Here is a 12056-nt window from a genome sequence, read left to right on the forward strand (position 1 = left end):
CGTTGGGAGGGCTGGAAGGGAATCACAGCTTCCAAGGCAGCAGCAGTGATCAGTACATGACCCTGGGGTCAGGCCAGCTGCCCTCAGCTCCCACTTTCGTAGGTATGCAGGCCCACATACCATCTCAGTCCCTCAGTCTCCCACTGGGAAAACAAAGATTAATAATGGTACCTGTGGCAAGGATTGCAAGGGGAGGGAATGAAATCCCACTTGTCAGGCATTCAGAACTGTGGCAGGCACTCAGCGAGCACTTCAATACATGTTAGCCATCACTACCACTTTGATTTGTTTTATATAATAGGCAGTGATCTTACTGGAATGCTTAGATGAAGGCTGTCTGATCCAAAATTAGAAGAGGGATGTTTTCATGAAAGCTACAGACAGAGCATTAGACTGGGAGACAAGAGATGCTTCCTAGACCAAGCTCTGCCTCGAACATTTCATGAGGTAAACTGGGATTTCAAGCCAATAGTCAGAAAAATGAAGGCACTGGGTAGCCTTAGGGCCCCTCCAAACCCGGCAGTCAGCGGCCGTATCCCTGGGTGGATTTAGGTAGTTCCCATCTCCATGGGGTCGCCAAGAGTCGGACACGACTGAGCGACTTCACTTTCACTTTTCACTTTCATGCACTGGAGAAGGAAATGGCAACCCACTGCAGTGTTCTTGCCTGGAGAACCCCAGGGATGGGGGAGCCTGGTGGGCTGCCATCTATGGGGTCGCACAGAGTCGGACACGACTGAAGCGACTTAGCTGCAGCAGCAGCATCCCCTCCTGTGTTGCAGCCGCCCCATTCAGAGGGGCGTCAGAGCCTGCACCCCGTGCGTCCTCACCTGAGGTACTCATAGAGTCCGTACATGGGCAGGAAGTCGATGTCGGACAGGAACATGTAGGGCGTGCCCACGTGCTTCATGGCCACGTTGCGCAGCAGGTTCACAGGGTAGAACTGGCCCTCCTTGTACACGATGTGGTAGGCCACGTTGTGGCGGCCCATGAGCACCTCGGAGCCCTGCGCGTAGCGGAGGAACTGCTGGGCCTCGGCGTCCGACAGGTAGAGTGCCAGGCTGACGGGTCCCTCCCAGTGCTTGCAGATGGCCTCCAGCATCTGGAGCCTGCAAGCAGAAAGGACACCTGACGCACCTGCGCATGCGCGGGCCTCACCGGCGTAACCAACCGTTATCTGCGTATCTGCGCATCGTCCGCCAGCCTGGGGCTGGTGCCAAATCCAAACCCCTGCTCTAGGCCTTAATTAAACACTATGTGACGGGGGCCAATCACCAAACCTCAGTTCCTTTATCTATAAAATGGGCACAAAACATTCACCTTTTTGCTTCTAGCCTTTGAATGTTTACAACCAGATAGGTGACATGGAGTCATATTTCACTATAAGCCTTTTCAGGCTCCTGTTTTCAACAGTGGGTGGGGAAATATACATGAAATGATGTAAAGATCCCTTTCCAGCTTAAAAGTCCCCCATCTCCCCCTCTCGGTCAGCAAAGGTAGACAGCAGTGCTACTGCCCTCCTGAAGCAGGGACCGGCATAGGAGGCTTAGCTGAAGGGAGGCCATGAGTTACAAGGAGCATGGAAACAAGCTGTAAAAATAAGAGTGATAATAACCACAATTATTGAGTCATTACTATGCACCAGACGCTTCCCAAATCCTGTGCCCCTATCTGTCATTCCCCCCATTCTGATGAAGGAATCGAGGCTCCAGGTGTCCAGTCAGCTTTAGTTCTTGAACCTTGACTGTGTGGACAGGTATCTGGACAGGACTTTGAAGACAGACATTGGCAAAGAGAAGGGAAAAAAACAAAATATGTGAATGCTGGAAACAAAAGTGAGCCTGGGGTGATGCTGTCTTCATTTTTTAGAGCCCTTCCTGCTCTAGGGCACCCTGCAATTTGGCAAGGCTACCTGGGAGACACTGGGCCATGGAGAGTAGGGGGGAAAATGGAGTCCAGATAAAAAACAAAAGGTGCTCCCAACCAAGAGGGTTCTGCAAAAATGGAGAGAGATCTAGGAAAAAAAAATATGTTTTCCTCTAGAAGCATTAGAAGTGCCTGCTACATAAAATCTATGGTTAAAAAAACAGCAAAAGCCCATTTCAGTTTTTTTCCCCCCATCCAGCAAGAGGTACAGAATCAGAATGCTCACTTTATTTGGACAATTACCAGGAAATAGATTCCATGCATTTCCATGCTTCTAAACAAAAGAAAATGGGCACACCTATCTTGTGTCCATGGTTTTCCTGATAGACTTTCAGTTTCCTCTCAGTAATTCTATGGACTGGTATTGCCTGGATTTGCTTCCTCTTTCACTAAGGAGGATTAAGGTATTCATCGGGGTAAAATGCCCTCCATTTCTCATACTTTATAGCACTTGTTAATCAAATTGACCACAGCCAGTTTTGAAAGAGGCACTACATTCTCCACAATGCTTGATTTCACTGAAATTTGTGTTCAGCCTCTGCTACAAGGCCCCTGGTTTCTGCTGGGCTCTGAGACCCTGGGATTTTGAATGATCCCACTTGCAACTCAGTCTCTGTCTGCAAAATGGAAGGACTCTGCAATTGGATGAGAGAGCTGTTTATACAAAGCCTTTGAAATTTGGGGAGTAAAGGGCAAGGATAATTTCTGCATCCATGTGTATGTCAGAACTGTTAGAGGGGATGGCATGCAGGAGGCATGACTGAGTGTCAAGGGAGGCCAGCTTTGGCTGTGGACTCTCCCACTGACCTGCTTTTGGACTCGTGTCTGAGTTTTCTAAGCAGGGAGCAAGCCCTGCCTAATCCAGTTCATCTCCCCCAGCCCCCCGTCCCAGCAGAGAGTTTAGAGTGAGGACAGAGACACAAAATACTTAGGGTTTACAGGAGAAAGGTGCTGGCAATGTGACAGACGTCACAGCCATGTGGACTCTACAGGAAACAGCGCCAGAGGTTCCAGAAAACCTCAGTGAGTGAAAACGAGTGATGGCGCGACCACTTCCTGTCTCTCTGCCACTGGCTCCAATCTCTCTTGTCCCTTAAAACCAGATCTCTGCCGGGATCTGAGCAACAGGCAGACAGACAAACCGAGGTTCATCATAACGATGATAATAGAGAGAATGTGATCGTGACACAATAAACCACATACCTGTTGTTTACGGCATGCCAGCCACATTTGGGTTGTTAGCGCTTTTTAGACTCACAGTAACGCTATAAACACAGTGCGGATTCTCATCACTGTGTTACAGGGGAGGATGGTCCAGGAGGTGAAGTGACTTCTTTCAAGTCACATAGCTACAAGGTAGACAGGCTGGACCCACACACCCAGGTCTGACTCCAGCGCCCGGGATCCAGACCACTACTCAGCATAAACTGGGCTTGGCTGAGAAAGATGTCCCCATCACCTGTCTCCCCAAACAGGAACCCGGTCTAAGCTTGGCGTCAGTTTCCCTTTATTCCTCCTCCTCCTCCTTGGTCTCTCTTGGGGTCAGAGGCCCCCCATCCTCTTCATTCTTCTCCTGGTTGTTTCCCCCTAAACACACTTGTTCCCTAAGGTCTATCTCTGTATAGTTCTTGTTGACGCTGAGCTTTGTGCTGAGTCTTTCTTGGGTAGGAAGATAAGGGTCTGGCATATCAAGGACCTGGACCAATGTAGAGGGTTTCAAGAGACAAGGATTAATTCTGCAGCTGCAGTATCATCCATTTAGAAAGAATCTCTGAGATTTTCAGTCTGATTACACCATCATCATGATGAAAGGGCTCAGCCTCAGGGAGGGTCTTAACTTGCTGAAGAGCACACAGTGTACGAGAGGAAATGCTGACACCAGGACCCATCCTGAGGCTCTGTCCCCTGCTCTCCCCTCCCTGTGAGAGCCCACCATCGCTTCATGCTGGGAAGAGGAGGGCAAAGGCTCAGGAATGCCTAGAGATGTCTGGAAGGCCTTCTGCTTTCAGATGTCTGAAAGAGGCAGTGCTTCCCCAAGGGGGTCCTACTGAGACAGGGAGCCCCAGACAGTCTGTGGAGGTGTCAGGGAGCAGGCAGGGAGATGGCAGAGTCCAAAATCTAGAAGACTTGGCTTGGAAGGAATTCTAGAATGTCAGTCATCCCAAGCAGCCAGGCAGGTGGCCACTCAGCCTCTGCTGGAATGGGGAACCTGCTCCCTACAAGGCCAATGACTCCAATCTGGTACCCTGAGCCAGGCAGGCTGAGGGGTCCAGAGGGTAACTGAGGGTTCTGGGCTCAGGCAGAACTAGGTCTGAACTCTGACCTCTGTCAGTATCTCTGGGCAAGTGACCATAGTTGTTTGTGCTTCCATTTCCGCACATGCATATAGGGGACAATAATACCTTAGTCAGTGACAAATTGGCTATAAACTCTTGCCCCTCTATCTACATGCTTTGCTATTACCCTCCCCTCTCACTGATTCTGGGCTGGCCATGGGACATGCTTTGGTCGGTGGGACATTAACAAATGTGACACAAACAGGGGACTTGAAAAGTGGTTGTTTGGTGGGGCTTGCCCAGAGCTGCTCCTGGAACCTTGTGACTGCTGCCCTGTGAACAGCCTTAGTCATGACCATCACGTGTCTGTCACAGAACTGGATATGCAGCAGGCACTCGGTACATGGGGGCTTGCCTGGTGGCTTCGTGTGGGAGCTTCAAGAGATGTGGGTTTGATCCTTGGGTTGGGAAGATCCCCTGGAGGAGGGCATGGCAACTCACTCCAGTATTCTTGCCTGGAGAATTCCATGGACAGAGGAGCCTGGTAGGCTACAGTCCACAGGGTTGCAAAGAGTCGGACATGACTGAAGCAACAGCACACATCCATACTCGGTACTTGACACCTGTGATTCCTGCCTTTCAAATACACACACCTCCAGCAAATATCGACCGAGCATCTGCAGGTATTGTGTTGGGCCCCAAAACGAAAGAAAAACAAGGGTTTTGAATGCACTTCTAGAGAGAAGATAATAAGCAGACCAAGATAAGATCAGGGTGAACTGAGGGCTAGAGGGGTCACAGAGGAGGAAACGGGATGAAGAGTAAGGGTGAGGGCAAGTGGAAAGGTCAGTGTGAGCCCTGGACAAGCAGAAAGCCCGGTCTTGATCTTGAGAAAGCCTGGACGAAAAGTTTTCCAAGAAGAGGGAGGAGCCTTTGGGATACAGAGTTTAGTGTGTTCTCAAGTAAGAAGAAACAGGACCAGTGTGGATGGCATATGGACAAGCGAGGGGCAGAAGGAGAGAGGTGTTCGGGGATGGTCAGGGATCAGGTCATACAGGGCTATCAAGGTCTCGGCGGGCAGCTCTAAGACTATTCCTGAGGCAATAAGAATGCATCAGAGTTCTAATGATGTGGCCTGCTGTATATATTTAAAGATCGCCCTGGCTGTCACATGGTGAAAGGAGTGCTTTTCACTCTCCAGAATGATGCTTTTCAAGCTTCAGCAGGCTGAGGGTCACCTGGGAGGCTTATTACAACACAGATTCCTGGGCCCCACTGCAGAGATCCCTGTTGGGCAGATCGGGGGTGAGATCCATGTATCTGTGCTCTAACAAGGTTCCAAGAGATGCTGTGCTGCAATGGGACCTAAGAATGGGACCCCGTTAGCTCAGTTCGTGTTCTCTTTCCCTCTCTTGCAGAAAACAAACAGCAGGCCCATCAGCCACATGAGTCCCTGGAACTGCAGATGGTATTTCAAAGGCTTCATTCAAGAAGCAGGGAAGAGCAAGCGTCTCCTGGCCAGGTGGCAGCGATGTTGTAATCAGGATCCCTCCTGGCCAGCTCCCTCTGTCCTTTTGATCATCTTCCGGAGTGAGTGGCCGGGCAAGGAGCAGCCCTGCCGGGTCCACCACTGCAGCAGGCGACATTCATTCTTTCTGAATGGAATTCTAGAGGGAGCTGGGCACAGGAGCCCACATGCCGGCTCCCTTAATTCGTTGTGGCACTCACGTAGGGCCTACTTCTGACTCAAAGGTTTACAAACATACCCGAAATGTTTCTTCAATTAAAAATCAATCCAAGAGGCACCAGTCAGCCGGCTGCATCATAATTGGATGTGTGGGATGGAGTGGAAGGAAGCATTTCCGCCGTTCTCATCAGCTTGTGTGCTGCTGCTTTATAACTTCTGATTATGTCCCGCTAAGCATCTCTTGCTTGGGTGTGGAATTCCTTGAGTTCTCTGAGGTATTGTCTGGATGGCAGTACTTGTCACAATGCGTTAGGGGGGAATCACCCATTTGCCATGCTGGGGGATGCGTGTGCTTTGAAGGGAAGGCACCTGTGCTTGGTATTTGCAGCTGATGTGAGAGGTGCCCGGCCTGTCTTTAAGGGGGTGGTGAGGGCAGGTGCCAGGTCTTCTGCAGCCCAGGCCGGGAGGATGCTCAGGGCTGGCCACAGAAGGAGGGGCTCTGTCCTGTCTGTATTCTTTTATCGATAACAAGTATATACGTAAGGATGGATTTGGGTTGTTAATAATTTAATTTTTTTCCTTTTTCTTGGTGGGGCGGGTGGGGGGCGGGTTACGATGTATATAGGATCTTAGTTCCCCAACCAGGGAGTGAGCCGGTGCCCCCTGCAGTGGAAGTGCAGATTCTTAACCACTAGACCACCTCTGAAGCCCTTTCCTTCTATCTGTTGGTGAATTCCAGGTTGCAAATGCCATAGCCAGCATAAAGGTAAAAACCATTAAGAGAACTGTGCTCGTGTTTGTGGCACATTTGCTAATCACTGGGTACTTTCCAGTCTCTTACTTTGTAAAGCATAGATGGTAACCTATGAACTTGACGGTATTATTGTCACTTCATAGGTAAGTAGCTGCTGCTGCTAAGTCGCTTCAGTCGTGTCCGGCTATGTGCGACCCCATAGACGGCAGCCCACCAGGCTTCCCCATCCCTGGGATTCTCCAGGCAAGACACTGGAGTGGGTTGCCATTTCCTTCTCCAATGCATGAAAGTGAAATCACTCAGTTGTGTCCAACTCTTAGTGACCCCATGGACTGCAGCCTACCAGGCTCCTCCGTCCATGGGATTTTCCAGGCAAGAGTACTGGAGTGGGGTATAGGTAAGTAGAGTGAGGCTCAAACAGCCTAAATAACTTGTCTAAATTCATATGGTTAGTCTGTAGTGCAACTTGACTTTGAACCCAAGTCTTCCTCTCCTTTATCCCTCTACTTTATTTTCCCTCTCCTAAATACCTACCCTGTGCAGATGCTGTGGTCAGAGTCTCTGGATCCAGCAAGCACTAACTGAACATCATTATGTCCTAGGGCTTTCCCAGAGAGTCTCACATTTTTCTCCTGAGTTCACAGGTGGCCATTGGCTACTGATCTTGATGGAGAATATCTAGGCGATAAACTGAATATACAAATAGAAGGTGTGAATGTGACCAAGGAAAGCCAGGATGCTCTGAAAGATGGGAAACTGGAATCGCCTGGAACTCACTCACCTGGGTAGATCATAGTATCTGAGCTTCGTGTGCCTCCTCTGGGGGGACTGAGATATATTTACGCTGCCTGGAGAACAGAAGACCAAGCCTGACTATCGTTCAGCACAAGGATCAAGGATTAGGTTTTGTTTTCAAATGGCACAGAGAAGAAGGAAGAATAAACACAAAGAGTGGACTGTTCTGGTGGGTGGCCTGCTGTTGTGCTTGGTGGGAGAGGGCGTGTGCACCCAGGCTGGTAAGGAAGGGGAGGGGTGACTTGGGACATGGGTCTAGGTCAGCCCCTCATGCAGCCTCACTGGCAGCCTGGCAGGTTTGAGCTGGAAGGGTTGGCCACCTACCCTGGTTTCCCCAAGCCCTGCCTACCTGGCTGATGTCATTTGCTCTCTTCTTCCTCACCCTAGTACCTAAGCCCTAACCGTGTGCATCCCAGCAGGCCTGGCATCCTCTCCTTCCTCACAGGGGGCTCCTCCTCTCCCTGCAAGGCTTCTACTGTCAGTCCACTCAGCCTCCAGCTCAGTGTAGGCAGAACCCCTCCTGGGGGCATTCCCCACTTCTTCCATTCTCTGCTCCAGCCAGGACAGGGACTCCTCCCATGGGTTCTCATAGCACCCGTCTGTTGTCCAACCTGTTCCCTGCCTGTGGCAGCCTGAATTCTCAGTTGGCCCCAAGACTCTTGCCCCAGCTCCTGGTGTACGGTCCTGGATCACCTCTCCCTCGAGTGTGAGCAGAACCTGGTACTATTCTATACGATAGACTAGTACGGCTGTGATTATGTCATATAACAGACCGGGGAGATTCTCCTACTGGCTTTGAAGAAGGAAGCTGTGGAGAGAACAGAACCTCTGTACTTGAACAGCTGCCAGAACCTCTGTACTTGTCCTTTTTGTCCCATTTGGTCTTTGTTGTTACCTGTTATGAAATTCTCCACACAGCTAAGACCTAAGGGTGGCCTCTAGGAGCCCAGAAGGATCCCAACTAACAGCCAGCAAGGAAATGGGGACCATGGTCCTAGAGCTGAGTTCTGCCAAAACCTGAATGAGCTTAGAAGTGCGCCCTGACTCCCAGGTAAGACTACAGTCCAGTCAACACCTGGATTTCAGGCCTGAGACCCCAAGCAGAGAACCCGCTAACATGCACCCAGACTTCTGATCCATGACACAGTCAGAAAAGACAAAAGTGTTTCTAAAGCTGCAAGATCTGCGGTGACTGATTAAACCACAACAGAAAACAAATGCATGATCTGAGTCCTGAGTTCACTACATGTTCTGTGAGGGCGGAATGGGGTCTTATGTATTCCCAGCCCCACAAGAGTCGGCCACAACACAGTAACAGATGCCTACATAGTATCTGCTGAGAGATCATGTGAATTTTGCAGATGAGAAAACTGGGGTCGTGAGAAGGGAAAGGCCTTTCCTGCGAGGACACAACAGGTCAAGGACCTAGCTGCTGCCAGAACCTCTGTACTTGTCCTTTTCGTCCCATTTCGTCTTTGTTGTTACCTGTTATGAAATCACTGTGGACAGTGACAGCAACCATGAAATTAAAAGATGCTTGCTCCTTGGAAAGCCATGACAAACACAGACAGCGTACTAAAAAGCAGAGACATCACCTGGTCGACAAAGGTCTGTATAGTCAAAGCTATGATTTTTCCAGTAGTCATGTACAGATGTGAGAGTTGGACCATAAAGAAGGCTGAGCACTGAAGTACTGATGCCTTCAAACTGTGGTGCTGGAGAAGACTCTTGTGAGTCCCTTGGACTGTAAGGAGATCAAACCAGTCAATCTTAAAGGAAATCAACACTGAATATTCATTGGAAGGACTGATGCTGCAGCTCCAATACTTTGGCCACCTGATGCAAAGAGCCAATTCATTGGAAAAGACCATGATGCTTGGAAAGACTGAAGACAAAAGGAGAAAAGGGTGGCAGAGGGTGAAATGGTTAGAGAACATCCCCAACTCAATGGACATGAGTTTGAGCAAACTCTGGGAGATAGTGAAGGACAGGGAAGCCTGGTGTGCTGCAATGCATGGGATCGCAAAGAATTGGACATGACTTAGCAACTGAACGATGGCCAGCAAGTTCTGCACAGGTGTTCTGGAGTCTGTGCATCTCCAGGAAACCACTAGCCATGAAGCAGTTTAATTCCATGAGCTGTCATTTGCTAAGAAGCAGTGGGACTCACCACCTCCACTGCTCCTGTCAACACACCTCACTCCCAGATACCTCTGGAGGCCAGGCTCCCCCTCATTCTCTGGGGCTCTCGGGCTGCTTACTATCTGTGAACCATCTTGTGTCCCAGTGCTTGTTTCTTCATTTTGCCGATTCTCCAATCGCTTGTGACTAATCACAAGTGACATTTATTGAACACTTACTAAGTGTGCCAGGTACTGTCCTCAGCACTTTAAAGGCATGAACTTATTTCCTCCTAACCACCCCATGAAGTCATATCCACAGGCATCTCCAAAGTGGCTCAAAGACAGAATGAGGCCATCAAACTCCTTTCCTAACTATGGGAGTTGAGAGGGAATGACATGGAGAAAGCTGGGGCCAGGGCAGCCACTTGCACAACATGTGTCAATTGGAGAGGAAGCTGGCAGGAAGCACACAGGATGGCCAGAAAGAGAAAAACTGCATAACCCTGAAAGGCTTTGAATCCACTCACCTCCTGGCAGCCAGAGATGTTTTCAAAAACATAAACCAAAGAAAAAACTCTGTGTAAATTTCTACAATAAATTCCCATAACGTTTAGAATAAAATCCAAATATTGTATGAATTTCTAATTTTTATAATCTTAATCTCATGCAGCTTCCATCTCAAGTCCCTCTCAAGTGATGCTTCAGCCACACTGGTCTTGTATCAGGGTATCTGAATATACAAGGCTCTTCCAACCACAGGGCCTTTGCACTTGCTATTTTATCCTGCCTGGAAAACTTTTTCTTTTTTTTGGCAATGCACATGCTTCTCTGGTGGCTTACGCAGTGAAGAATCTGCCTGCAATGCAGGAAACCCAGGTTCTATCCCTGGGTTGGGAAGATATCCTGGAGAAGGGAATGGCTACCCACTTCAGTATCCTTGCCTGAAGAATTCCATGGACAGAGGAGCCTGGCTACAGTCCATGGGGTCACAAAGAGTCAGACATGACTGAGCAACTAATACTTTCACACTCCCCCACTATGCTTGACTCCTTTTCTTATCCTCAAGTCTCTGCAGAAATGTCCCCTCCTTTGAAAGACCTCCCCCTGATCATACCACCTAAAAAAGGTCTCTCACTTGACATTGTTAATATCGATCACTGTTCCTTCAAAGCACTTATCACAATGTTAATTATCTGACTTAACTATTTACTAGTCCCATATTATCAATACTGGATGCACATGGCAAACCTAAAATGATGCAAGGTCTTCACAAAGATTCTTATTTAACTAGTTTGCAATGGAGCCAGACCATGACTTTTTTTTTTTCTAAAGCTCCTTTGATAATTTGATTTGCCCCAGTTAAGGCAAAGAAAGGCAATGCCAAAGAATGCTCAAACTACCACACAATTGCACTCATCTCACATGCTAGCAAAGTAATGCTCAAAATTCTCCAAGCCAGGATTCAGCAATACGTGAACCGTGAACTCCCTGATGTTCAAGCTGGTTTTAGAAAAGGCAGAGGAACCAGAGATCAAATTGCCAACATCCGCTGGATCATGGAAAAAGCAAGAGAGTTCCAGAAAAACATCTATTTCTGCTTTATTGACTATGCCAAAACCTTTGACTGTGTGGATCACAAGAAACTCTGGAAAATTCTGAAAGAGACAGGAATATCAGACCACCTGACCTGCGTCTTGAGAAATCTGTATGCAGGTCAGGAAGCAACAGTTAGAACTGGACATGGAACAACAGACTGGTTCCAAATAGGAAAAGGAGTACATCAAGGCTGTATATTGTCACCCTGCTTATTTAACTTCTATGCAGAGTACATCATGAGAAACGCTGGACTGGAAGAAACACAAGCTGAAATCAAGATTGCTGGGAGAAATATCAATAACCTCAGATATGCAGATGACACCACCCTTGTGGAAGAAAGTGAAGAGGAACTAAAAAGCCTCTTGATGAAAGTGAAAGAGGTGAGTGAAAAAGTTGGCTTAAAGCTCAACATTCAGAAAACGAAGATCATGACATCTGGTCCCATCACTTCATGGGAAATAGATGGGGAAACAGTGGAAACAGTGTCAGATTTTATTTTTTGGGGCTCCAAAATCACTGCAGATGGTGACTGCAGCCATGAAATTAAAAGATGCTTACTCCTTGGAAGAAAAGTTATGAGCAACCTAGATAGCATATTCAAAAGCAGAGATATTACTTTGCCGACTAAAGTCTGACTAGTCAAGGCTATGGTTTTTCCAGTAGTCATGTATGGATGTGAGAGTTGGACTGTGAAGAAGGCTGAGCGCCGAAGAGTTGATGCTTTTGAACTATGGTGTTGGAGAAGACTCTTGAGAGTCCCTTGGACTGCAAGGAGATCCAACCAGTCCATTCTGAATGAGATCAGCTCTGGGATTTCTTTGGAAGGAGTGATGCTGAAGCTGAAACTCCAGTACTTTGGCCACCTCATGCGAAGAGTTGACTCACTGGAAAAGACTCTG

At 48.5% G+C, this 12056-nt stretch overlaps 1 protein-coding gene across 4 annotated transcripts in view; it reads right to left on the reverse strand.

Annotated features, from left to right (window-relative positions):
• LARGE1 (LARGE xylosyl- and glucuronyltransferase 1) overlaps positions 1-12056 on the reverse strand; it is a 606971-nt gene that overhangs the window by 30110 nt on the left and 564805 nt on the right. For all 4 annotated transcript variants that reach the window (XM_052639332.1, XM_052639333.1, XM_052639334.1 and 1 more), the window contains exon 12: positions 831-1109. In XM_052639332.1, the coding sequence (XP_052495292.1) occupies positions 831-1109 (279 nt within the window). The remainder of the gene's footprint in view (positions 1-830; positions 1110-12056) is intronic.

The sequence above is a fragment of the Budorcas taxicolor genome, chromosome 5, assembly GCF_023091745.1.
Source record: "Budorcas taxicolor isolate Tak-1 chromosome 5, Takin1.1, whole genome shotgun sequence".
NCBI lineage: Eukaryota > Metazoa > Chordata > Mammalia > Artiodactyla > Bovidae > Budorcas > Budorcas taxicolor.